This window comes from Sinocyclocheilus anshuiensis, unplaced genomic scaffold, assembly GCF_001515605.1.
Source record: "Sinocyclocheilus anshuiensis isolate Anshui unplaced genomic scaffold, SAMN03320099.WGS_v1.1 scaffold782, whole genome shotgun sequence".
NCBI classification, from domain to species: Eukaryota; Metazoa; Chordata; class Actinopteri; order Cypriniformes; family Cyprinidae; genus Sinocyclocheilus; species Sinocyclocheilus anshuiensis.
The window spans coordinates 1117044-1144996 of NW_015546111.1; the positions used below are offsets into that span (position 1 = coordinate 1117044).

The 27953-nt window shown below is 36.8% G+C and overlaps 2 protein-coding genes and 1 long non-coding RNA gene across 3 annotated transcripts; all 3 read right to left on the reverse strand.

The window, feature by feature from the left end:
- Positions 1-1699: 1699 nt before the first annotated feature.
- On the reverse strand, positions 1700-5710 carry LOC107700726 (membrane progestin receptor alpha-B). Its single transcript, XM_016502491.1, has 2 exons — positions 5550-5710; positions 1700-4147 (listed from the first exon to the last, which is right to left on the reverse strand). The coding sequence occupies exon 2, from the start codon at positions 4109-4111 to the stop codon at positions 3047-3049; it is 1065 nt and encodes a 354-aa protein (XP_016357977.1). The 5' UTR covers positions 4112-4147; positions 5550-5710; the 3' UTR covers positions 1700-3046.
- Positions 5711-6871: 1161 nt separating this feature from the next.
- Positions 6872-10427, reverse strand: LOC107700727 (stathmin-like). The gene is made up of 5 exons (XM_016502492.1): positions 10368-10427; positions 8320-8365; positions 8012-8184; positions 7745-7936; positions 6872-7642 (listed from the first exon to the last, which is right to left on the reverse strand). Exons 2-5 carry the CDS (start codon positions 8333-8335, stop codon positions 7577-7579), a joined length of 447 nt encoding a protein of 148 aa, XP_016357978.1. The 5' UTR covers positions 8336-8365; positions 10368-10427; the 3' UTR covers positions 6872-7576.
- Positions 10428-20014: 9587 nt separating this feature from the next.
- On the reverse strand, positions 20015-27410 carry LOC107700681 (uncharacterized). The gene is made up of 3 exons (XR_001635568.1): positions 27235-27410; positions 21859-21999; positions 20015-20847 (listed from the first exon to the last, which is right to left on the reverse strand). It is a non-coding gene; the product is annotated as an uncharacterized LOC107700681 (long non-coding RNA).
- Positions 27411-27953: the final 543 nt, after the last annotated feature.

Sequence of the window (27953 nt, forward strand, 5' to 3'; positions counted from 1 at the left end):
ACATGTCAGTCACTTCATAAGTTCCAGTCTTTGATGACATCATCAATCTGTGACATCATTGTTGTCTGCTGGTGCTGTTACACTAAAGGGCCATTCACATAGAACACATTTTTACATACCACTGTGCTGCTTTTCCATTGTTTTTCTTTGTAAATATGCACTACATCTTACGTCTTTTGCAGCATCTCACACATGACAGAGCATTCTAAATATACAGCGCTCCAGTTAAAAAAATACCACTCTAGACCTTACTTTTTTTTTTCATTCCACTGCTCTGCGTCTTGTATTTTCAAATGCAAAAATGCACTTGGTACATTATTGTGCTATATAAACATGCGCTAGATGTTGCATTTGTGTCTCGTGCATGAGCGCCATGTTTTTAAAAGGTTGTGTCATGATCTCATGATCTGTCAAAGTCTCTACACCTTGCTCTTTTTTTTTTAAGTGTTCTGTATTCCACTGTATTGCTTTTCATTGGTTTTCTTTTATAAACATGTGATAGATGCGTGTCTTTGACCATTCTGCTTGCATCTCGCATCTTCTGCAACATCATACATGAACTGGCTTTCTAAAAATGCAGTGCTTAAGCTAAAAGAAGATTCTATTCCTTGAGTCTTCTGTAGCGTTTCGCTCAACACAGCATTTTAAAAATGCAGTGCTAAAATAAGTTATGCTTTTTTTTTTTTAATCATCTCTAGATCTCATTTTTTTTCATTCAATTACCTCACGTCTAGCATTTTTAAATGCAAAAATGCATTCTGTGTGAATGGCCCCTTTTTCTTTTCCGCATGTTCCTGGTTGCAAAAATAAATGCTGGTCACCATTTATCATGACTTTGCGTATTTGCTACTTCTCAAACGGCTCATACCGCAGCGAAAATTTCTTTTTCTGGGACTGGATCATAAACCAGCTTTTACGCTACATCACACAGAACCTTTCCTGGTTAATGCAGCAACAGCCTAGTGACACAATATTCATCTCAAGGGAATATGAATCACTTCAATGGGAAAATAAATCATCCTTCCACCTTCTATCTGACGGATCTGTGTTGGTTTATGAACAAGGGCTAAGACAAGGGGAGCTGCACAATTCATGATACAACAGCTAGATGCATTTCATAGTCATTAAAAGGCCTGACAGGTCCTTTCTCTTCAGTAGCCATCTCACACAGGTATACATAAACATTCAAAAATGCACACACACTCATGACAAGCACCTGTATGCATACTCACACAAGGACGCACGCATGCATGTAGTCAGGCACATTAGAATATATATTTAACACAGATTAGTTTTGATGCTCAGACTGTTCTTGTAAATAAAGTGCTGAACTTCAAATAGAAAAATCCACATATGCACAGAACACACAAAGGCATTCATATCAGGGCATAAGTATAGGTAAAGGCCATAGTTATAGCCCTTGTGTACAAAAGGAACATTTTCCATTCATATCAGGGCATAAGTATAGGTAAAGGCCATAGTTATAGCCCTTGTGTACAAAAGGAACATTTTCATGACAAACGGAGACATCATAGCTGTAATGGACATAATTCATTGTTTCTCAAACGCCTCTTTGGCTGGGATAGTTCACCCAAAAATGAATATTCTGCCAATATTTAGCCTATAAAAAATATATATTTTTGATTAAAATTAAATGAAAGAATCAAAAGTTATTTTTGAACCCCAGTGACTTTCATAGTATGGGCAACAGTTGAAGCATTCTTCAAAATATCATTGAGATTTGGAAGAACATGAAAGTAACAAAATGATGGGTTTTCATTTTTGAATGAACTGACGCTTTAAAATTTTCCAAACTAAGAGTGTTGATGGCATTGAGCGACTTTCTAATAAATTTGAAGAATAAAGATGAGCAGAACACGCTGAGTTTTCATTTTTGTGTTAAATTATTAATCAGCCAGGGCTGCATCTGAATTCCTTCGATCTGACTATACTGCAATCCAATGACATCACATCCTGCCTACTGTCCTTTTCACAACATCCGGTATTTCAGCCCTCTTCACAGGCTACACTTTAAAAGGGAAGTGTCACCTACACTGGCAGTGCAAAACCAATAGATTGCAATTCGCAGGTAATTATAAACTAACCTCAACGTGGCACTGGACAGGTCGGACACTCTGTAAGGCAAGTCAGAAGTCAATTTGACACTAATTTGCATTGGTTTACTGAGGTAATAGTAGCCAAAACAGAAAATTGGTGTCTAAAAAGCACTGCAAAGGGGGAAATTTGATCTGATTAATATATATTTATATTAATCAGTCATCTCTCAGGAAGGTATTCCTTATGAAGTCTGCAATATTTCAGTCATGATTTAAAAGACCTGTGATTTTAACCTTTGAGTTCATCTGAGCTCCACATTTTGCTAATTGCGCTGGTCTAATGGCATGGAAACTTTATTTACTGACATTTTACTTACTGTGTGCATTCCTGTAATTCAAACCGTAGCACATGGTGCTAGCAACACCAAGGTCATGGGTTCAATTCCCAGGGAACACATGCAGGGAAAAAGTGTATTTAGTGTACTACATATATTGACTGCAATATATGTCTGGAAAATGCATAAATACCATGTGAGTAACAATGCTAGGAGCAGCACATGGCACCAAAATGAAGTTGGATTTAGAGGCATAATGCAAGTATGAACATTTCCAGTGATCCAGTCTACCTAAACTATCCTTTATGCAAACTAACCTGTCAGCAAAAATGCTGACATCCCTTTACAGAGCTCACGTTAACCAGGTTTGATAGGTTACAATGGCACTCGTCAAAAAAATCAGCACCTTTCAGCGGGCAATCCATTGTTTTAGAGCCATTCTTCATATGTAATGTGGTTTTAAAGCATGTCACCAGTTTGGTAAACAGAAAGTGGTTGGTTCAAAATGCATTGGCAGGCCACATAAAACCATTAACGACAAATATAACATACACTGAAAAATAACAAGAAGGACCTTCATTGTTAGTTGCTTCAGTTGTTGTAGACCAGTGCAATCCTTCCTACATGTGCAAGCAAGTGTCCCTGCCATGATATCTACTCCTGCTTCTCTTCTAGATACGCCTTCACCTGTTTGCGCACATAGAATGCAGTGAGTGCGCTGCAACACGCTGTGAAGATAAAAAGAGCCACTGCATCGTGAGCCAAGTCTCCATGGAGACTTTCGTAGAAAGGTCTCCTCTCGCTGTAATCCAGACGCACTGCTTCAATCTGCACTAGAGTGCAGAGCACAAGGAACACGTGGAAGATCTGATGGCCCTGGCCAATGAAGTCACAACATCCCGGGAACCAGCGCTCAGGATGGGGGTATGAGAAGAAGTAGGCACTGATCAAAAAGAAGAGGACCTGGTAGCAGTGGTACACCACCGCCTGGTCGGCACAGCCTTGTTCGGAGCTGTAGCATTTATAGATCCGATGGAACACTGGGCTGATGTCTAAACAGTAGGCCAGGCCCGAGGGAACCACTTGGAATAGCTTGTGAACGAATTTGGGCAAGTTTGGGCTGGCGTACTTGCCGTAGCAGCAGCCCGTACAGGACAGCCAGGCCAGGAAGGCCGCGGCTGGCAAGAAAAAGCTTCGCACTTGAGCGTGCCATTCTTCTGCGATGACGTAATAGAAGTGGGCCAGGGCGCTGCCATACTGGTATATGGCTACACCAACGTAGTCCAAAAAATAAAAGGTGTAGTGGGAGAGCTCAGACTTGGCCGAGAGCAAGTGGGCAAGCGCGCTGCAGCCCAGGTAGGTGAACGCGGCTAGGAGCAGGATGAACAGCGGCTGGGCGTGTGGGTCCCGCAGGAAGTCCACAGTTTCAGACAGCTCCTGAAACTTGACTAAAATAATGAGGGAGGCCAGCAGGTGTGTCCATACATTTACAGACTCATTATGCCTCTGGAACAGAGTGAGGAAGTAGTAGCGCCAGTTCTGGTCAGGCGGCCTGTAGCCCGTGACTATGTGCGACTCACGGAAAACCCACGGCACATCGCTCACCATCACAGTACAAGGCAGTTTAGGGAAGGCTGACTCCAGGAAACGGGGGATCTGGCGAAGCTGCTGTGCGTTGATGAACAGCCTCCCAATCTGCTCCATCACAACCGTCGCCATGGTGAGGACTAATTAAGCGGCAGTCTATTGTGAGATCTGTTTGGGAAAAAGTATTCAACAGTTAAATAGTACCCTTGCATTATTAAGACCATTCACTTGGAATAAAACTTTTGGAATAAAAGCTTTTTTAAAACTCTCAATACTTTAATTTGTCTACCAAAAGTGTGAATGCATGCATTATACATGAATACATGAACAAAATTAAAGATTGATTGTACTGTAAATGACTCAGTATAGAACTTTACCTCACAATAACTACAGAACTTTAACTCAATCTGGCAGAACTGCTTATGGTACACATGACTATGACTTAAAGAAAGAATAAAACTTAAAGAAATACATTTTTAAATGAATATTGAAATGTTTTTCAAATATTTTAGGTCATCATTTTAAACATCAAATAATTAACTTTTTTATAGTTTAAGGTTTGAAGTATGCGCTGAGACGAGGTTAAAACTATTTTTAAAAATACACATTTAAATAACTATAATGAAAGCATATTAAAAGTTTTCAACATATTTTAATGTAAACTTCAACGTTGAAACCTGTTATTTTTAATAAAAATCAACCCCTGGGACATTAAAGTGCTAGAAGTTGCAGAATCCTTATATTTTTAAACTTCTGCGCTTTTAAACGTTTTAAAGGGTGCATTTTAAAATCGTGGCCTAGTTTTTATTGGCTTATTTCCATTCTTTATGAATGCATGCAAACGACGTCACAATCTAAGCGATGTATGCAAATCGATACTTGTTCAAATAGAAGCACCCTGAAACCCTTATTTTGTGGAAAAAAACATGTCATGCATGTAAAATTCTTGCAAAGACTAAAAACTGGTTTATCCTGAAATTAAGGTAACGTGATGTAAAGCGGGGCAATGAATAGACATCACCGCTTACGTAACATCAGCTCTCTGCGTAAAGCTCCTCGAGCACATTAATTAATAGGGACGAATCTGATGAAACTAAAATCATCGATTAAAATGTCTGGGGAAATAATAATGCATTTTAAAGCAAATCTCTTAAAACGAAGATATTTAGGGGGGGAAAGGCTGTGGACAATTTTAGTGATGGCACCCCAAAAGACAGACCCTTCCCACACCCTCAAGCTGTTCTCTCGTAAAATCCCGAAAAAGAAACGTGAGACGCCGGAAGCGCAACAATGAACTGTCTTGAGGAAATTCAACGTTACAGATGCAAACAGCAACTCAAAACGTTTTCTTCCTCGTCTCCTGTACTGTACACGTTTTAACAAATGTCGATAATCTATCTTGGGTTATACTGATCTTTCATTTTCCCCGTTTGCACACCGTACGCGCTACACAAAGGCTATGTCTGTTTTTGAAAACTTTTATCTAAAAGCATATACAGTGCATATGGGCATTTAATTTTTTAGCTTTCATCTTGCCTTAAACCTACGATCGGTAAATTAACTGGTTTACCTTTTAGGAGGATAATCCCGTCAGTGAACTGTATTTAACCGCGCCTTCATATGCGTCTTGAGCAAACGTAATTAAACCAAGAAACTTTAATTATAGAAAAAAATATTACGTAAAAAAATTGTTGAGCGGGGGAGGCTCCTGTCAGCTCCCTGCAGTACCGCTGTCAGATGGCCGCAATCTAAAGATGCCTGATGGGCAGGTAAACTGTCCAATCAGAAAAGCCGAAGACCATTGTCCCCGCCTCCGTCCAGAGTAACTCGCCAATTGGAAACATCCTTTAAGGTGGCTACACCCTCTAAAATGTATGGGATGTGAAATGTGAAACTCTTATTAATACCGCCATGTCCTGTTTAATAAAAAACGAGGTGAGAGCCAATGTGGTATAAAACAGATAAAAGATATATATAATGGCCACATGCGCCCATATATGTGTGCAGTAGCTAATTTACCCTATATTCAGTTAACAGCACAGCACAGATTTGGGCAAAAGCCACATGTAGACATGTTTAGACACTTTTTATTTTCAGTGTCAGTCGTTTGAATTAGTAACACAGAAAACATTTGCAATTAACTGAATATATAGGCAATTTAAATGTACTCGTTGTCTAATATGTGCACATTGTGAGTGTACTTTTGTTCATTTCTTATGCTAAGCTATGTGACCGCTTATCTCATCACCCACACAGGCACTCTGCTGACAATGTGTCCTTGTCAAACTCGATGTTAACAGTGGAAACAAAGGTCCACTTTGTGAATTTAGACACAGGAAGTGCTTTGAAGGTCATTTTGACATTTGAACTTTTTGCCCCTTCCTACAACACAGACAAGCACATGATTTCATTTTTATTTTATTCAATTAAAAAAATGTTTATTCACACAACATATTACTGGACATGATCGGTTTTTGGATGCATGTAATTGCTTCTACTAAGGGAGTTCAGAATTTGGAAATAAGGTATCATTTATTTTTTTAGAAAAGATTGATGAACTTTTCTGAACGCATAATAATGTGACAGCATGTAGACAACAAGCCATTCATCACTGCAAAGCTGTTTACAACTGCCATAAATTTTCATGCATCTAACTCTGTTTTGGCAACAAAGGATAAATCAATAATAGTTGTCATTATGTCAACATTAGGATTTTTTTTTTTTTGCTGAAATCATTTTAAGACAATTTTTCGAGAAAGCCTCGTCTAATACCTGTTCGACAAATTCAAAACCACTAGATGCCAGTATAGTTCAAATACATTCTCAAGCAACAGATTTTATTATTTTTTTAACACTCAAACCTTTGCAAGTACTTATTGGAATGCATTTTTTTTATTAGTGCATATTGAGTATGAATTACTATAAAAGTATGATCTAGTAAAGGAAAGGCATGTGGATAATGAAATGTTTAGTTTTCACACTAGGAATCTCATGCAGATTATAAAGAGTACATCAAAAAGTGTCCAAAAAGATCTAATTATTGTTCTGGCAAAACGTATTTTCCATATAGAATACAGAATCTGCCATTTATCTTCATAGTGTACACATTTTAAGAAGTTCTTTTACTCCACATTACAATCTGGCTGACTGACAGATCAACAAAGAGGCAGTGGCAAAACTGGTACAATAACAAACAACTGTGCAACTTTATTAAGCTCATAGGATGGCAGAACTGACATACAAGGGAACAGGTGGACTTGCACAATGCAGTATACCAAGTACTGTATATATTAGACCTATGCATAACACAGGCATGCTTCCCTATCAGTAAAACACTGCTCATTTTAAATGCTATAGAGGTGCAACTGGACAAATCTACAGGTTAGTGGGGATGATGAAAGACAGAACTGAATACACATAAACTGATGAAATGTTGTGCACCAGCTTTTCCCCAAAACCCCTTAATAAAAAAGTGGCAAGTACATGGATCCAAACACGGAAAACTGGCCATTTAATGGAACAAAAAAAATAAATCTTTGGATACATTAAAAAACCCAATACTATACCCTAAATGAAAAGGAAAATGAGAGAGGAAACTTAGTCTTCACCCTCTGCCCCATCTTTTGTTTCTTTGTTCTTTCGTACCTCTTCGAGCTTCTTGTCCTAAAATAAAGAAAAATACATCCATTAACATAATGGAAATTCAATAGAACTGAAACTTTACAAAGTAACATATAATGCATATGCATTCATCAATTTACAAACCTTCTCTTTGAATTTCTCATTCATAGCTGCCATGCGTGCTGTGCGGTTTTCTTTGTTGGCTTCCATTTTCTGGTTAAGTTTCTCCTCTGCCATCTTGCTGAAGTTGTTGTTCTCCTCCATTGCTTTCTGAAGGACTTCCTTCTCATGCTCTCGTTTCTCAGCTAAGTGCTTCAGGACCTCTGCCTCATGGTTCTAATATGAGAAGGTAAACAAATGAGGAACAGAATGCACAGTCACTATGCAACGGCTTCTTAAACGACCACTTACCTTGCGTCTTTCCTCTGCCGCGTCCAGTTTTTTCTGGATCTCATCCAGAGATACCTCCTTCTTCTTGGGGGTGGAAAGTGGGAATTCTCCCTTGGCATCTGGAGCCGAAGGACTCAGGATGACTTCAAAAGCCTGTCCTGAGGCACGCTTGTCCAGTTCCTTAACCTGAATGTCTGGGAATGATACGCCATTGTATTTAATAATCCATGCTTGATTTCCTTTGCAGAATGATTTAATTTAAATTACGTTATAGTGATGCATATTGATTTCGATATTGGAGCTTAGCTGCTAATATTTTCACATCTAACCTCCAGAGGACGCCATTGCACTTCCAACCTCAACGGTTTCACACACCTGCCAAATGAACGCATATAATAATATCAGAAAAATGCAAACGTTTTGCTACTAACGTTGATGCAAATCATGCTTACACAATCTTTTCTCTTAACCATATATCCCTCCCCACATATTGAAAACAAGTCTCAGCAATGAAACAGCTTTTCTGTCATTGAAAAAAAATCTTCAAGGTAGCTATTTATGAAAAATCCTTGAGTGGAGTCTGTCTCTACTGTGGTATATACAAGAAATAATACATATACCTACTAAATTAATATATAAACAATAACTAAAATACACTACTTAAAGGAATGGTGTCGCCACAATAGACATGCATAATAAGTGAATGATATTATGGGAAGGAAACAAGCTGTAAAAAATGCAAAAAATTACTGCCTATTAAATAGAAATGTATCCTTTTTTATGCTGGATGCCAAGAAGAGGACGAGTCGCTGCCTGCACAACAAGCACCGGATCCATCTATTCAGACGTGCTGTCATCATCATCTAATTAAACAATAAGTTTAATTAAAATATATAATGCAAATGCAGGGTGTACACTCGGGTGAAGTGTAGAGACAAACAAATCAGCATCATGCATAATGTAATGAGAGCCCACTGGCCACTGAGAGATTAAAACAAATGGGATATTGTGTAAGAAACGAACAAAGACAGGCTAATCCGTTGAAGTGGTTCCTCAAATATTAAGTATTAGACAAACTTGTCATCTTAAAAATGACCTGACAACATATCATCTCTTGATGGCTGAAAATAAACATCCAGCCCCAGTGTCTATCCGATGGGATGCAGGATCTCATCTGGAGACAATAGATGGCCGAGATACACCATGAACCCTCATTATAACAGCCTTCAAAAATCCATAATACCACACACTATACTATATTACGTATCAATAAGACCCTAATAATGTTCAAGAAACATGCAAATATGGAATGCAACATTTAGAAATAGTGGTATTGGTGTATCCAACGTTTTCAGCAAACCAGATCACACCCTAATCTCTCCCATTTCACACCAGACACAAATGCACTGCCCATTGTACAGAATAATCTCAGTGTTGACTCCAAAATTATTTTGCCTAATTCCATCTTTTTATTAATCGATGTTATTGATGCAATAGAAGGTAAATAATATTATTTGACAGCACGGTTGGTGAATGCACAAATAACAAAGACAAAAGACGTCGAGACCCATTAGATCACCGGTCACTGTACTGTGGGCTATATAATGGGATTGTTGTTAAGATTTTAGGTAACGTTAACGTTAAAACAGAAAACTGTTGAAGTCTGTGGCTGACAATATAATTGATTTTTCACTAGCAAAACGGCTAAATCAACAAGCAAATCTCGCACTGCCCATTGTACAGAATAATCTCAGTGTTGACATGCAAAATTATTTTGCCTAATTCCATATTTTTATTAATCGATGTTATTGATGCAATAGAAGGTAAATAATATTATTTGACAGCACGATTGGTGAATGCACAAATAACAAAGACAAAAGACGTCGAGACCCATTAGATCACCGGTCACTGTACTGTGGGCTATATAATGGGATTGTTGTTAAGATTTTAGGTAACGTTAACGTTAAAACAGAAAACTGTTGAAGTCTGTGGCTGACAATATAATTGATTTTTCACTAGCAAAACGGCTAAATCAACAAGCAAATCTCAACTAAACGAGAGCCAGATGGCTAACGTTGAGCTCGACCGTTTGAACAATTCCCTCCCGATTAAACGACGAGCAGTTAGATTGCTGCGCGTGCTAATTCATGGATTTATTTAGTTATGATAACTCTATTCCTGATTCCCTTGTCCATTATCTGCATCCCATCCCCAAAACGGGAGGTAAATAAGGGTGTAACTGAAAATTAAAATCGTAAATCTTTGAATTTTTATACTTTAGATACCTCCTCCTCCTGTCACGTCAGAAACGGTTGAGATGTATTGCAAAAATATGAATTTTTGACAACAACAACAACAACAACAAAAAAACACCCACCTTTAGATGCAGTGGAGATCAGAGCTGGATTTAACCGCGCGCAGATTCCTCTCAGTGCCTCAGCATCAACCGTTCGCGCAAAAGAGGACCAAATTGTGTTACGTCACATTTGGATGTGACCAATGATCATCGAATAGAGAACTCTGGGATATGTAGTACGCTATAATTTCAATGGAAATTATGTGATTTACTTTTAAATTATTTGCATAATATATATGACTGCATTCACATTAAAAGTGTACAATGCTTATTTCTCAAAATAAATTATCATAAATTATAAATGGACAATTAAAAAACAATTAATTTCTTTCGACTAGCCTATTATTTCAGACGCCATTTTTATTCTCTTTTTTTATTGAACATAATCATTTTTATTATTTCCACTAACCACTGAACCACACTTACAGAATTGTTCGATATCATAGCAAAAGATACAATAAAACTGACCAGATATACAGTAAACTAGTGTACAGTATACTAGTATACTAATGTAGAATACAATTACATCTTAATTTAGAGGAGTAAAATATGACAACTTGTGATGACAACTTAAGATGAGGCTGTAATGGAACAAGCGAGTCCTGACATCACCCCGTTGTTAGTCATCTCACAACAAGTAGACTACAGTACAGCCCAATAAATTCTTAGAACAAAGCTGCGACATGTCTGTGACCTGCTTTAAAAATTGTTTTTGGAGCAAAGCAATATGGCAATTAATTATTCCAATGCCTCAATGAATCCTCTGTCAGTGCATGAACTTTAGCTAAATGGTAGAGCTCAGAGTCTCAGCAATGTGTTTCAAACTGACTGGTTTTTACTGCTGGTGTTTGTTTCTGTTCCATTGAATGATATTTTTTGCTCCTCAGTTAAATATCTCTCTAATATTTTCCTTGTATAGGCCTCATCTCTGTCCAAAAGTGCTTGTATCAAAGTTAATTAGCTGGCTTTCCATAACTATAAGCGTACTTGATACTCATGTGTTGCACATGTTGCTGATTTTGGGGGGTTTGTGCGAGTCTGACCCTCCTATTGTTTTCTATGTATTATTTTTTGCAAGCAAGTTAGAATAGAATAGAATATAATAGAATAGAATAGAATATAATAGAATAGAATAGAATAGAATAGGGACATTTAAGATCTGGAAATTTTCAAAGATCCATTAAGATTTGGTGTGTTGCAGAAAAACTTGAATATAGGATTATAGAATAGAATAGAATTAATTACACAACACAAATCAAATATCTGGAAACCTTTGAACATTAAGAGTTCATGTGTAGCATGAAAAATTTGAATGTCTAATCCATTGTAGAATAGACTAGAATATTAAGACCAAAAATTCTATTTTATTGTGCTCGATAAAAAAATTGAAGACAGATGTACAATATTATAAAAAGCAGAGGTGTATCGTCTCTCCATCAAGTGTTATTCTGGTTAGTCCCTCATTAGTGTGCTCATCATACAGTCACATGTTGCATCTATAAGACTCCATAAGAGTGGAGTGTAGAGCAGCCTCTCGTCCTCATTGAAACAAGAGCAGTGAGGGTGGGGGCTTTCAAAGGGACAGAAATAACACGTGATGACGCGGGTGCGACTGCTGTAGCCACACTGGCGGCCTTACTCACTCACACACACACACACACTCACACACTCGCACTCGCCACCGAGACTCACTGCAGGACATTAGCGGGATTCAGCGCTGTTTAACGGGACATGGCTGGTCTACTGTGTGGAACGAAAAAAAAAAAGCAAGGTAGACTTTGGGCTGTTTTATGGTGCAGCAGTTTAATAGATTTTAATTAAATGAATGCTTTTTTTTTTTTTTATACTCTACTAAAAGACTAAACCATTGGTTAGGCAATGGTTTAGTCTTTTAGTAGAGTATAAAAATATGCCAATACATTCAAGCATTGATTTTCCTGTGTTATGTGTCACCCTTATTAGTGGGCTAGACCCACTTATAACAGGCTGACACTAGATCTGTTTTAAAGCCAATTTATCCACAGCCAGATGTGCACTTTGACTGACCCACGTGCACCAGATGTGCATAGATGAATGTAAGCTGTAAGACTTTATGCCAAAATATTTTCTGATAAATGCACTGGAACATCTATTGTCTAGATTGTGGATCATACTGCCTGCAGGCAGACAGACAGACAGATACTGTGCATTTCATTTCCCACCGCTGACAGTGACCCACTTTACAGAACCACTGTGTGCGACAGAGAGACTGAATCCACACTAGCCTGAATGGGTACTGCATAAAACACCTCTACTTGAATGCTGGTATGCTTCTAATATGCAGTGTTTGCTTTTTTGAGAAACAGAATTTTTTTTCCAGGCCCTATAGACTGAAGTTATCTAATTTTTTTTTTGGATGCATGGATGATGTCATAAAATGTACTGCCATAGTGTTATGTACTGTTCCTTCTCTTTGGACAGAGTGGGGGCTGTTATGCTCACATGAGAGCGAAGCCCTTCCCCTATTCTAACCACAATAACATACTGGTTGCACATGCTTTTACACACAAACACATCCCCTCCCAATGTCTCTCTTCTCTGTCTCCCATAAGACAAAGGAAACCATTCTCTAATTTTAAAATGTAATCAAAATAAAACAACAAATAGAAAAGACACCTGTCTTGCAGAAATTATATGCTAATTGAGTGCAGACCTTTTATTTTTATTTTAAAAATACTTTATTTTATATCATATCATATAATATATATATATATATATACATATAGAATCAAATTGTCTGATTTGTTTATCAATTCTATATATAAATTCAGTATTTTTATTAAAGTATTTCAGTATTTTATATAGAAAAAACTTTTTTAGCAAAACAAAATGTTTGATTTTATCATAATTACTATATATATATTAAAATCAGTATTTAGTTTTATATAATAAACTTTTTTTCGTCAAGGCAACATGTCTAAATTGATCATCATTTCTATATTCAAGAATTAGTATGTGAGGACCGGTCATTGACTGGCTTTATCACAGTCATCCGTCACTAATGTATTAAGCAGTTAATGCAGTGTAAAGCATTAGTTTGCCATTACATCACTAGGATCTAAATTTAACATGTGCTCTGTGCCACCTCCATTAGAGGCTGAATAAGCTGGTGATGAATTATAGATGAATGAAGCCCTCATCTCTGAGTCCCTCTCCAGAATCTTTTTTTGCCCCTGTGACCTGAGTGAACCAAGGTTATTGTACAATCAAGGTTATTGTATATTTTGATGCTTATGTAATAGATAATCATTATCAATGACTTTCCAACAGTATTTTTTTTTCCTTTCCCTCTTCTATGTCTGTGCTGTCAAGGACCAAGCATGCCAACATCACATTGGTGGTTATTTAGCAAGAAAGTCTGTGATGCAACTGCATGCAGCTTTTTTGTCCATGTGCAAGCCAGAAAATTCAGTTCATTTCAGACGATTGCATATGGAATCCCGTTTCGGCCACAGAATAAAAAATATAAACTTTTTTATCTAGTTTACATTTAGCAGTTCTGACTTTCTCTGATTTGCGAGTTTGCATTTCGCAATACCAACATTTGTCTCTTAATTCTGAGTTAATCTCGCAATTCTGATTAAAAATGACACAACACCCACCAATGAGACTGTAGTGTCTCCACAATCTAAACTCTACTGCTCCCCTTGGCACTTTTCCTTTTGTGTCTGTCCCATCGGTGCCCAAGTGGAAAAATACCAGCATCTCCCTATAGCGAGCGCTGAAAGGCTGACGGTTGCGTCAGTATAAAGTTGTAATGCTGGTAGCTGCCTCGTTCAAACTGCACAATGAAGAGGCAGATATCAGCTGCCTAGTTTTCCTCAGCCCAGAACGGCTCGCCAACATTTCAACAAAAGATCTGATTATAACGGTCAGAAAGCGGGTGAGCGGAATACCCGCCTAGTCGGTCACAAGGGAGGGGGTAAAATCTGTCTCCTGGTCTTTTATCCCTATGCATTGAATGACACCAAACACACTGTAAACCGATCAGGGGACAAGTACTGTTCTTAACATATGATAGTGATGGCAAGACACACTTAAGACAGCAACTGAACTTGTTCTTATACCTTTTTTTAATTATAGCTACAGCACAATCAGTGTTTAATTCTTGAATGAATGCATCTAATGAGTCGGTTGTTTTTAGTGAATCAAAAACATACAGCGCAGTCGGTGCACTCAATTCCTGAATGATTGACTTTAATGAGTCGGTTCTGTTTGATGAATAAAACACATATAGGCTAGCTTACAACTAATGTCATATTTATCATTAAATACATTGACTGATTGTTCATATCAACATGTAGTCAAAGATTAGCCTGAATTACATTAGGATTACATTATGTATTACACAGATTTCATTATGAGTTTTGTCAGTAGTTTATAAAATAAATAAATTAATAAAATGCTATTTAAATAGTAGGCTAAATGTTTTGATACACTGAAAAGAACCAAATTGTTTAAGCCATTCCTTTGAAAATCAGACTACACTGGTTGCGCTGTATGTTTTTGAACCAGCCCATAAAAGTCATTCATTCTGTAATAGAACTACAGCGGTAGCGGTGTCTTGTTTCGCTGTGGATTCTGTAATGGGGTTGTGGTGCAATGCACTTCCGTTAATGGAACTGAACGTCATTTCCGATTTGTTTTTAATGGCTTCTTCAATGCTTGCTTACCTCATTGTGCTTGACATTCACATTTATTTATTTAGGAGACACTTTTATACACACTAACACATTCAAGGTATACAATATGTGGGTTCCTTGGGAATAAAAAACCTTGACCTTGCCACTGATAATGCCATGTTATTGCCTGAAACTCAATTTCCATTTAAATAAGCTGTTGACATAGGCTACAATTGTCCAATTGTTTCCTATGCTGGGCTATTCAGGCTGTTACCAACTTGAAGCTGCCCTTCTGAGTCAGAACATCAAGTGTCCAGAGCACAGGTCATCCACTTGTGTTCAGTGATTATTTTCAAATTATTCACTCATCCATTCCCTTTGATGTCTGAAGTTATTCAAATGACTGGTCCTCAAATGGTGGATTGCTGGTGTACAGCGAATAAATGGGACTAAATGCAACTAAACAAATTCTCATGCAAAAAAGACTTATCAGTTAATAATAATAAAAATTTGATTATAAAAGGAATTATTATTACTGAAACATTTTCCACCTCCCTAATGAACTATTTTTAAATAATTTTGGTTTTGTGTTCAGTTGCCACATATGTTCAGTGTAAATCCTATTTCCATTTGCAAAACCAGTGATTTAAGCCATTACATATTGTACAACCAATGAAAACCATTTTCCCATCTTGGATCACTGTGGCTCATACAGTTAATCACATATAAGAATTCATTGTAGTTTTCGCCAAGAGGTCTGGCTTAATGTTTGTCTGCATGTCTTTTTCCATTATTGCACCTCTGTCTCACTTTTGCTCTCCCCTCCTCCTCTTGCACCATCTCTTACTCTTTCTCTCTCTACCTCAGGCAGTCTGACTGGCACGTTAAACGGCATGTGCCATGCGTCTGAGTGGGTACTGCCACCCCATACCCTTGAGCTGCAAAAGCTGATGATTATTTTTCATTGGCTCACATCAACACATCATCATTTGCGACAACACAGCAAATTCCTCTGCCCCAGCAGAGCCAAATAGCCACAAAATACTATTAGGCTCAGCACCAAAGAAAAGGTCACCCCTCGGTTATGTTCTCCACCTTTATTACAGAAGACCTGAGGCTGCCGGGGCTGATGTCGACTGCCTGGGGTTGTCACTAATAGCGGTGCTTTCACACGACATGTAGTTATTAACAGATGAAGCGTGCTTCTTGTCTGCACCGCATGTGGGCAGATGTGATAGTATCTCGCTGCTGTAAGGATGTAGCCTTTGTTGTTCAGCTTTGCTTCGGGCTTCACCCATTCCACATCCACATCCCTCCATGTTGTGCTTCTGTAAAGACGAACAGAATCACGTGATGCATGCAGGCTGCTGTTAGTGTTTGGCCCTTGTCCTTGCAAGATTTCCGAGTACATCAGATGAAAGAATCTTGAAAATGTTCCTTGTGCAAACATAGAAGACGGGCACATCTGTAAGTGAGTTTTTTAGCAATGTGGTGTGTTTTTTTTAGCCGAGGCGGTTTCCTTGGCAACATGTTGCCATAGCAACGGCCCAGGCACCATTCTTCGTTGGTTTGTTATACAAGTGTGAGGCGGGGGGTGGGACTACACTCCCTCACAGCATATTTGGGTGGCTACATGCAAGCTAACACCATGCTCAGACAGCCAGACACAAAGTCAACGCATGTGCTGTATGTGTCAAGGGATCTGCCAGTCTGCCATGTTTATCACTCATATAAATAATAATAGATGTTGTTGACATTTAACAGATGGGGGAAGTTTGTCATCCTTTGACAAAGTTTTGTCATAACAAACACTAGGAATACATGTGAAAATATTATGAAAATATTCGTTTTTATTGTATTTCCAGCTATTTGTACATTAACAATGGGGGATTTTGTCATCCTTTGACAAAGTTTTGTTGTAGCAAATGCTGTATAGAGCCAGAGAGAGAGAGAGAGAGAGAGAGAGAGAGAGAGAGAGAGAGAGAGAGAGGAATACATGCAAGGCTCCACATTGTATTCAAATCATTGAAAATAAATAAAATAAGCTCCTATGTCCCTTGAACGTAACACAATACATGCAAATATCATGTATTTGTACATGAACCATATTATATAGTTACGACTAAAGGGTGTTGCTAGCCACAATGCAAAGTGCAGCATTTAAATTATATTTTATGAGGTAAATTCATTAAAGGAATAGTTCACTGAAAAATGAAAATTTGTTGAAAAATTACTCCTCTGATTTTCATCTATCCATATTGCATTCTCCAGTGAAAAAGTCATCTATAGTCTGAATCAGGAGTGAAATATGCACAGATCAACCACCATTTACAAGCGAAAACAGTCCAAAATAAATATGTCAGTGGATTTTGATGTGAGAGAACAAAGGGGGATGAACTTTTAATTTATTATGGATTATGGCTGGAAGCATAAATCTAAAGTTAAAACACTTTAATGATGGATTTGTTTCTTACAAACACTCAGCTTTTCACTTCACTGGAACTTTATTGGAGTTGAATTGGAGTTGTGTGGATTATTGTGATGTTTTTATTAGTTGTTTGAACTCTCATTCTGACAGCATCCATTTACTGCTGAGGACGTATTGGTGAGCAAGTGATGTAATTCTAAATTTCTCCAAATCTGTTCTGAACTATTCCTTTAATTATATTTTAATAAGCAAATTCATTAAGTTACTATGTTGTGGATTTTCACACGACTGGAACAAATGTTTTGACCACTAAGAAGAGTCAGAAATAGGATATGAACATCAGTCCGTGCAGAATCAAAGAAGTTTAACTCTATTTCCTATCCCATAGGGAAGTTGTACTTCAGCTTATTGTTATGTGATACAGTGGAAGCAGATTCTTATTAAGACATACACAAAATGTAGACAACTTCATTGTATCATTTACACTATGCATTTTGTTTGGTTTGACTAATTCAAATTCACAACTTATTTAATAGACAAATATATGATGAGATTAAATGATCAAGGCAGGACACACATCCTCAAATGTCCTTTTCATTGCAGATTCAACACAGATGTTGTTGTCTCAAACTTTCAGAGTGGCACAGATGGGCAGATGTTTAAGAAGGGGTCTTATCATGATGAGAAGCCTCTTTTAATCTTTATTGGATGTTGTCCTCACCAAGCCTGCACTAGAGAGCCAATAGTAGGCAGTAAGCACTCCATAATGTCAGTAGAATGTCACTGCCATCTGTAATCAGTGAAACTGAGGCCAAATGAAGAACATTATATGAAGATGATTAACAGAGAGCGTGAAAGAAAAAATACTGGATGACTCTAAATCAGTGCTTTTTCAATAAAAACAACAGTCCTGTAGCTCCCCGGGGGAAATGTATTTACTAAGAATTAAGTATAAGATAATAAAATAGGCTCCTATTGTGTAAAATATAATAATTAAGAATATAGATGCAGGTTTCAGTAAAGATTTACAGGGATAATTCACTCAAAAAAGAAAATTCTGTCATCATTTATGCACCTTCATCTCATTCCAAACCACTATAGCTTTCTTCCATAGACAACAAAATCAGATGCTATGGAGTATGTTCATGCTAGTGCCGTAAAAGTACTATAACAGTCACTACTTCATATAACTAATGTGCTATATTTCTAGTCTTTTGGAAAACAAAAAACACAATTTAAGCCACTGCATTCACTATAAACCATCCCTGTATCTTTTTTTTATGGTGTTTTCTATGGTGTAGCATCAATATTCTGGAGAAAATAGTTTCTTCAAAGAGTTAATGACCTTCTCACCGCAAGACCTTTCTCAAATGCTGCGCTGTCGTAATGTGTTTCCAACAAATCTAGATTATCTTTGACTGCCAGGCCTCACAAAGCGCTCTGTGATTTGCAGACAGACCCTCAGCAGCAGAGGATCTTTCCTTTACCCTGACTTACATGTTTATATCCACTGCTTGAATGCACTACCCAGAAATAAATTCCTTTTGACTGTAGAGCCTGCTAAGATCAGTCCATTTGTATTGATTGTGTACTAGTTTCAGGTGCCTCCTTACTTCCTGCAAAAAAACAAGCTAAATATATTATGGCATATGTGTATGACATTAGACGTTTATTGCCGAGAAACACATGGTCACCCTCTTATTGTTTCATATTGACAACAAATGGCGTGTATGTCCCCGGGCCGTGTGAATAGTGGCTCCACCTGGTGGTAAACAACAGCACTTAATGCATTTAAATGGGTTCTGAGGTACAGCAGGTTTCAATTGATTTTCTAATACTGGCCCCTTTCAGTATCATTCATTTTTGATATTTGTGTATATACAGATACAGCTTCTCTGTCTTTGTAATGTTAGATACAATACACACATTGTGTGACTTCATTGATGTGTTTTTAACAGCACAGTTACTGTAGTGTAAAAACATACAAAGGCAATTTTATCCCAGTTTGGCAATTACAACATTTTACACTGATACATTAAGTTACCAGTGTAGAGTATAAATGGGACAATACTGTAAAATAAACAGAGTATTAAAATAGACAAAAAAAATTGACATCTCAAAACGCCCCACACTTATTAAATAATACCAGTTCCACACGTATGGATATTATGACACAGACACTAAAAAAGATCTCTCTGGACTTGTCAAACATCACAGTCATATCCCTCCCTTTAGTTTGCATGTTTAGGCTATACAGACCTTAAAAAGGCTATGGCTCTTAGACATCCTCGCACCACACATTCAAAAAAGGTACTCTTTTTTTTATCCTATAGTTTGGATTAGCTTAATTATTCAAACTTGAGTTTGAATCAAACTGACATCAAAGATCTACTAAACATAAACATATATTGCAAGTACACTCTGTTCAGTAAGAACACTCTATCCAAAACTCTATACATCACATACAGTATGAGTTTATAGAGAATACAAAGTGGACGAGTTTTTTTTTAAGTTATAAAATCCTTTGCACACTGAGATTAAATTCAGTGATTTTATTTATTTTAATAAGCTGACCCATTCAAATTGAAATTAAAAATCTGTGTTTGGAGGGCATTCTGAATATTTATTAAAATACTGCAAACTATTTTTTCCTAGTACTGTATACTCATACCTTTATGATTACTATTCCCTTCCTGATTTATGCTTTTCATACTGCATTTCGTGTTTGGCAGTTCTGATTAATTTACTCACAGATATGTTTTTATTTTTTTTATTATAATTATTATTATTCGAAGGCTGAAGATAATGCTACATGACGCTTGAATATTCGCAAACATCTGCTCATATTCTTTCACGGTTACCCTTTCCAAAAACTGAGGCGATTTTTAAAGACACATTACTAAGATCACATAATATCATACAATATCAAACCACAACTGGATGTATACGTAACTCACAATAGTCATTATTGGATAGAAAGCTCATAAAAAGAAAAGCATTTTCTCAAACAAATGCGTAAAATTTATTAAAGCGTTCCCAAGCAGATCCCCCAGTGTTTTGGCATGTCTGTGTTTAAAAAAGTGAGGATTGTTCTTCGACATCCTCTTCTGCTTCCTTTCCTGTCTTTTGGACAGTCTGGTTTTTTTTTTTTTTTCATTGCATGAACCCTTTGAAGACCTTGTCCTTCATTCCACATTTTAGCTGCCCTCTGTTGCTTCCTATAATGCAGTCTGACAGGCATCAGGAACAGTCGGTAGAGGATGAGCTCCAGGGGAAAGGCGGGGGCTGTTGAGGCCCCATCTCTGTGGTTTAGGCATAGACTCAGCCACCTAGGAACCCTCCTTCACCTCTGGGCTCTCTGTAGGAGTGGGGGGTTCCTCCGTAGACGGGGACTGAGCATCACCTGGCCCGTCTGAAACAGAGAGAGACATAAACAATAGGAATAACAGAGGTTTTTATTGTTCAGTACTGAAATTATCATTACACCTCATACCACAGTTACCACACTTTTTGAATTTCCTTGAGATTTCCAATCAGTTGTGATAACTGGATAAGGATAAAAATCATTTGAACAAAGTATGATTCACTAAAGAATCATTTGTGACCCTGGAGCACAAAACCAGTCTCAAGTCGCTGGGGTACATTTGTAGCAATAGCCAAAAATACATTGTATGGGTCAAAATTACTGATTCCTATCCTAACAAACCATACATCAATGGAAAGCTTATTTATTTCGCTGTCAGCTGATGAATAAATCTCAATTTCGAAAAATTGACACTTATGACTGGTTTTGTGGTCCAGGGTCACATTTGTAAACTAGTTTGACCAATTAATTAAGAAGAACCAATATTTTTTAGAATACATATTACAGAACTAAGCATAATTTTAAAAAAAATGTTTATACTCTTATGATTTTATTAATTGATTTATAATACATTTTCCAAACTGGAAAACTGATATTTCCAGGTGTTCCATGACTGAGGAAACCCTGTATAACTATTTGCATACTTTGGTAGTATCACAACTCAATAATATGATAATTGTTTATAATAAATGCAATATTTACTTTATTTTCACATTTTCTAATATTTTTGGCTGTTACAGGTTATCATAAAAAGCTAATAGTCTAAATATCTAATATAATTACACATTTTTAAAATAAAAATTATTTTTATAGTTTAATTTATTATAATAAATGATTAGAAATTATTCTTATTTCATATATAAGTTGGGTTGTATATATATATATATATATATATATATATATATAAACCAACATTTATTATAATACATTTAATAAATACAATAATTTTACTAAATAGATCTATTATAATTATATATCTAATATTTTATTCAAATAATAAATATTAAATAAATATTCATTCAAAATCATAAATAAAATACAAAAAAATAAAAGAATTACCTGTGAGGGATAGTTCTGCCAGTTTAAGAGACAGGTCAGGCGGGACTCCAACAGGAGACCCCAGGATGTCAGGCAGTGCGTTGCGACGGCCAGAGCGGCCCGATGAGGCAAAATCCAACACCGGCTCCACCTCTGTCATCTCTAAAGAAAAGGCAGAGCTTGACATGAGGCTTGCAATCAGTACAATGGTGAAGACTGATCATTGTTCAAATACAGCACATGCATTGTCTTCTCTGACCACTAGATGGAGGTGGCACCCCAGAAATTGTTTCTTGCCCACAGGAGGAACAACATAATTATATAAGCAAACATTTTTATGCTTGACCCATCTCGATGGGTTCCACGGTGGCCCGAGGCTTGTCTTTCACTAGCACAAACAGGCCACTCTAGAACGCAAAGCCTTCCCAATTCACTCTCCATTCTCTCTCAGTCAGGAAGCAGTTGTCTTGGCAACCAGATGGATCACCTATATTGCATAGCAACAGGTCATCTCTTCTGACAAACAGATGCACTTTTGCTCTGTTTTCTTTTGACACAGCTGTTGCGAGATACAAGTAAGCTGTTTTCCCATGCAAGGCCAGTCTCTGTATATGTACTCACATGCGTGTGTACGTGAACACTTTGGTGACTTGACTATATGCATGCATTCATATCCCTTTCTTAGCATGTGCTTGCCCAAACATATGTCTGTGCATAAATATAGCAAAATTCGCATGGCACGAGTGCATCTTCGGACCATCAGGACCAGCATCAATCTGCTGATTACATCAGGGCCAATTCAACTGGTTTATAAGACTGGGGCCAGTTGCATAAACATAGCCACTATGTTAAGACTGTGTCTTAAGAACTAGTTTGACCAATTAGCAGTTAGCCAAGGGGTAACCCATCTTATTTTTCGGATTCAAGTTAGACCAAGCTATATGTTTTTATGTAACAGACTAAAAAAAAAAATTATGATCAGTCTTAAAGAAAAAAATTAGATGACTAACTTTTAAGACTAGTCTAAGCCTTTTATGCAACCAGCCACAGGTCTTACACTCAAAGCAACTTCCAAAAAACAGACTAATAAATCAGTGCTTATACAGTATACACAGTATAAATAAATCATTGACACCTAAGGCCATGGTGAACAGGAACTGAAAATTGAAAGTAGGTCTTTAATACTTAGATTTTCTTTGACACATTTGATCAAAGATAACATATCTTTATGACGACAGACATAAAACGTCAGACTTTATTTGTTTTGATGGCATGGTTCAAGTGTTTATTGCAGTGTAAAGGCAGCATAATTTAAACATTTAAATGTTTTTATTTACTGAACCTTTACCCTCTGAGCATCGCAATTATTGTTTATACATACACTTAGTTTCTCAAAAGGGCAAATTACACATCATCCCTTAAATATCACATATCGTGCTGTTTTAGAGGAAAATCATGCTGTTTTATTACTTTCCTAAGCACCTTTTTGCCTGGTGGATGCTAAAACATCCATACAACATTGATAAACCACATAATAAATGTGGGCATCGTTTTACAGCCTACTAATGCTATTAAAAATGGTTATTCAAGGGTCTCTCAGCTGAGGATCTCAAAAACTCTTCTCAGGTATATAATAGTTCACCCAAAAATTAAAATGTGATGAAAATGTACTCAACCTCAGGCCATCCATCAAACAGTGTTCAGACAGCTCATAAAAGCAGCACAATAATTCACAAGTAATCCACACGACTCCAGTCCATTAATTAACATTCATCAGGCACAGTTTAAGAGAGTCGGTAAATTTTGGTTTAGGCCAGAAGTTAAATCGCCTTAATGATGGATTTCACTTCAGCATTTCACTTCACGAGACATTAATTGATGGACTGGAGTCATGTGGATTGTTTGTGGATTATTGTGATGTTTTTATCAGCTGTTTGGACTCTCGTTCTAGCGGCACCCATTCACTGCAGATGATCCATTGGTGAACAAGTGATGTAATGCACAGTTTCTCCAAATCTGTTCAAATGAAAAAACAAACTCATATACATCTTGGAAGGCCTCAGCAAATTTTCATTTTGGGTGAATATTCCTTTAAACACTATTCACTGGTAAAAGCACAGCTAGGCTAGAGACAGCTTAAGACAGCATCAGTCCCTCTCTCATTCTGTTTGTCTATCTCCTGGCAGGCTGCCTGACTAGCTGTGGCTCTTATAGTTTTACAATCCATATTGTAAGAAGCTGGAGGATTATGGATGAGAGACAGCGCTGGAGTGGATCCACTGCAATCTCAGCTACACTCCTTATTTATAGTTAACTCCTTATTTTTAGTTAAACTTCTCATTTGTCCAGACTTGCTTAATCACAGATCTTCAACTAAACTAGATGTCATTGTCTCAAAGCTTAAGGTACAAAGAACGGTGTCTCTTAATTTCATCCAAAACCTCATCCGAGAATAATTAGATAAGTACTAGTAGATAAGTAGATGGGAAAACGTGTAATCTTCTGCTTTCAGTAAGTGTGCCTGAAAGAAAGAATAAACAATGTTCACAGTCGCTGATTAAAATTTTATGTACAAGTTGGAGAAATGCAAGAAAAGACAACAGAAAAGATGATGTTATATGAAACAAACAATTAAAAGATTTTTATAATGTTTTTGAAAAAGATCTCCTATAACCACCAAAGCAGCTTTTATTGAATGTTGTGAAATATTATTATACTTTACTTTTCTATTTTAATGCATTTTAAAATGTAATTTATTTGTGATGGCAAAGCTGAATTTTCTGCAGTCATTACTCCAGTCTTCAGTGTCATATAATATAATAACATTATTATAAATGTTATAAAACTTAATATTGTTAGTTACCGTTATATTGCTTAATATTGTTGTGGAAACCATGATACAATTTTTTTTAGGATTCTCTGATGAATAGAAAGTTCAAAAGAACAGCATTTATTTGAAATAGAAATCTTTTTGGTAATTTTGACCAATTTAATGTTGAAATTAAAGTTTTAATTTCTTACTTACCACAAACTTCTGAATGTTAACTGTACAAATAGTTAACCAAGATATAAAACTGAAAATTATAGTGTATATCTTTAATCTTTAAAAGAAACACAATATTAAATGTTTTATTATTATTATTATTATTATTATTATAATGTACTGGAAAATGTGTTGCCAACAATAGCTTTTTTTCATATAAGATTCATTATAGAAATATTAAGTCCTGTGATGGATATTTTACTAATTTAACCTGTTTGTCCCTGACAACTTGGTTTTTGCATGAAGATGAATTTGTAAATAACTCTTGTAAGAAAATAATGGGTTCGTTTGAGCAGCTTGTGCAAAATTACACCATCTGTACCTGTTTGCGTTCTCACACAAATAGCCAAATAAAAGTCAAATGCAATCTGTGTTTGGGTACCAGAATCTAACCTGCTGTACGTTAAACATGGCGTAGATTGAATGCTCTTTTTTGAGTGATGTTTTTGTTTTTCTATTAGACTCACATGATCAGTCACGCAACAGCTGGAAGCCCAAAGCAATGACCTTCACTCTGAAAACATAATTCTGTTAGAGGAGACACGGTGCACCCAGATTACTGATATTACATTCTGTTGAAAGATCTCATTTTGTAATTGTTCTATATCCACAGAAAAGCAAAATATCATGCCAGATGTCCATCACGGTAAGTGTCCGTTCAACAAGAGTGTAAAGAAAGAGTGGACAGACTTTATATGACAGGCTATGTAAACAAATAGAGGTGGACCGCGCAGGGGTCACTTCACTTCTCCAAGCATTCAGACTGAACAACTTTGGCCACACTTTGGGCATGACCTCATACTGTCTCTCAAACTGGACGACACACATTTGGACACTGCATTAGGGGAATCTTAGGACAACAACATGGGACGAGACTAAAGTCATCTTAAGAACTGTCGTCTGATCACTCTCAAGATGACGGATTCTTCTTTCGCTTCATTTCCCTGTGTCTAGATGAAAATAATGTAGAACATTTTAACTGAGTGTTTTGTTTTCTTTAAAATTCAGGCTTTCATTTTTGAAAAACTGAGCTTAACCCTGACAGAGTGAAGACCTGAATCGGAGCTAAACTGGAGGAGATGATGCCATCTTAATCCTATTAATCATGTTTTACAGTAAAAAAATATAATGACAATGAGTGTGTCTGAAAGCTAAGGCAGCTGCCTCACTGCCCATGTACTTCTCAGGCAGTGTTTGTGTATGAAAGGTACTTCCTTTCACTGGTTTCACAGACTTCCAAGGCACCATAACATCATGTCTAATGATCTGGAACAAATTCATATAAGCTTTAGAAATAATTAGGCAAATTACATGCTAGAAATAGAATTATATGTTGAACAAAAATTAAACAATGGGGATTAATGTATTAGTTTACTTCTTCAGCTGCTCCAATAAGATGCCACTTTTTTTACACACAGGATTGTGGAATAGTGTCAACAATGAAGAGTGCAAAGAGAGAAAAATCTGATGAGATAAAAGCATCTTCGTAAAAAGTATGTTACACAAATATTACCTGCGAAGGCAGCGTTTTTCAGCACTGACTGTATATTTAACAGTTTCTAACTGTATTTCATGTAAATTTAATACACAAACCTATTGAATCTGCAATCCATTTCTAATTATAAAAATGTGTAATGGCAAGTGGGACACAAGTTCAAAATGGGCCTCTCTGGTAACTGTATCCAACAATAAAAAAACAGAGTACAGTGTTAACCAGAAACACAAAACACTAGGTAACACACGGAATAATAAAATATTAAGCAGGTAAATTTGGTCAATTAGATTCTTTTATATATATATATATATATATATATATATATATATATATTTGTAATATGTAAGATAATGATTATGATAAAACGTTCTCCTAAAATATAAAGTAATTTCTTTTTTCTTCTATACTAAGGTAACTAACAGTTAGCCAGTTGCTAGAAGTCTACTCCAGCATTTTTATTTTCCCCGTTTTTACAGTGAATATATTAAAGTTGCCCTGGGGTTACAGCTGAAATTGATCTGACAGCAGTACGTGCCCATGTACATGTATAAAGGTTGCACACGCGTCCCCTGATTCCTCACATCTGCGTTTATTAGTGCGTTTATTTATATTTTGTATTATTTTGTTATGATCCTTATTTAATTTTAGTCAATAAAAAGGGGCGTTCATTCTCCCGATATGTCGTTATACCATTATTAATCTTGAATGAATTTCAGTGCAAGTGATCGTTACAGCAAAGCCTCGAAGCCTCGTGTCAGTGTTTCACCTTAATAACGATAATGAATGAATTTCATACACTGTGATAAAACATTAAGCTCATGCCGAGCTCAAACAGCATAAGGAAGAGGCGAGAACTTACCAGCGGTGTAGACAGATATCCACAATATCCCTGACTGATGCAGATTTTTCACGTTACTGATAAATTACTGCAACCTTTTCACGGGAGACGGTGTGTTTTGAGACCACCTGCCCCAGTCCTAAGGCTTGACACCATCTCGGCTCCCGTTTGCGATCATGATTTCAGAGGAATAATTGACAGGGGCAAAGAGGACGATACCATTAATTATTCGTAGGGGAGACGGTACGTTGCCGCGAGAATGAATACTGAAAAAAAATCGCTGTCGTTTCAAATAACAATGGCATTCAGATGGCAAAGTAATGATTTTCTGGTTATTGATTATTATTTATTATATTTGTTTTTTTCTACAAACTGATTAGCTTGACTCAACAAGTCAGAGAGGTGGGCCTCGATCGAAGCACAATATTCTGCTAATTCAGCTTGAAATGTCAATTCAAATCCTTATAGTGCACTCAAATGTCTTTCCAGTCAGATTTTGAAATTTGTCGCTTCATTAAAGTTTGTAACTACAGCTGTTTGGTCAGTGGGTATTGGTATTTGGTCAGTAAGAGTGAAATCACATATCTAACATAAAATTGTTGTTGTGGGTCTAATAAAAACTCACAGAATCATAGATGGTCGTTTTGTCAAAATGGTTACAATCAAATTGTATGGCCCACCCTGAGAGTCTATGGTCCACCTTACATCTCAAAAAGATGGAGCTTGGCCATTATCGTTAC

Bases quoted from the DNA above. Each gene is read 5' to 3' on its own strand.
- LOC107700726 (XM_016502491.1), bottom strand. From the start codon at position 4,111: ATGGCGACGGTTGTGATGGAGCAGATTGGGAGGCTGTTCATCAACGCA.
- LOC107700727 (XM_016502492.1), bottom strand. The intron at 7,937-8,011 runs GTAAGTGGTCGT...TTCTCATATTAG, and splicing joins CGGCAGAGGAAAGACGCAAG to AACCATGAGGCAGAGGTCCT. The intron at 7,643-7,744 runs GTTTGTAAATTG...TCTTTATTTTAG, and splicing joins ATGAGAAATTCAAAGAGAAG to GACAAGAAGCTCGAAGAGGT.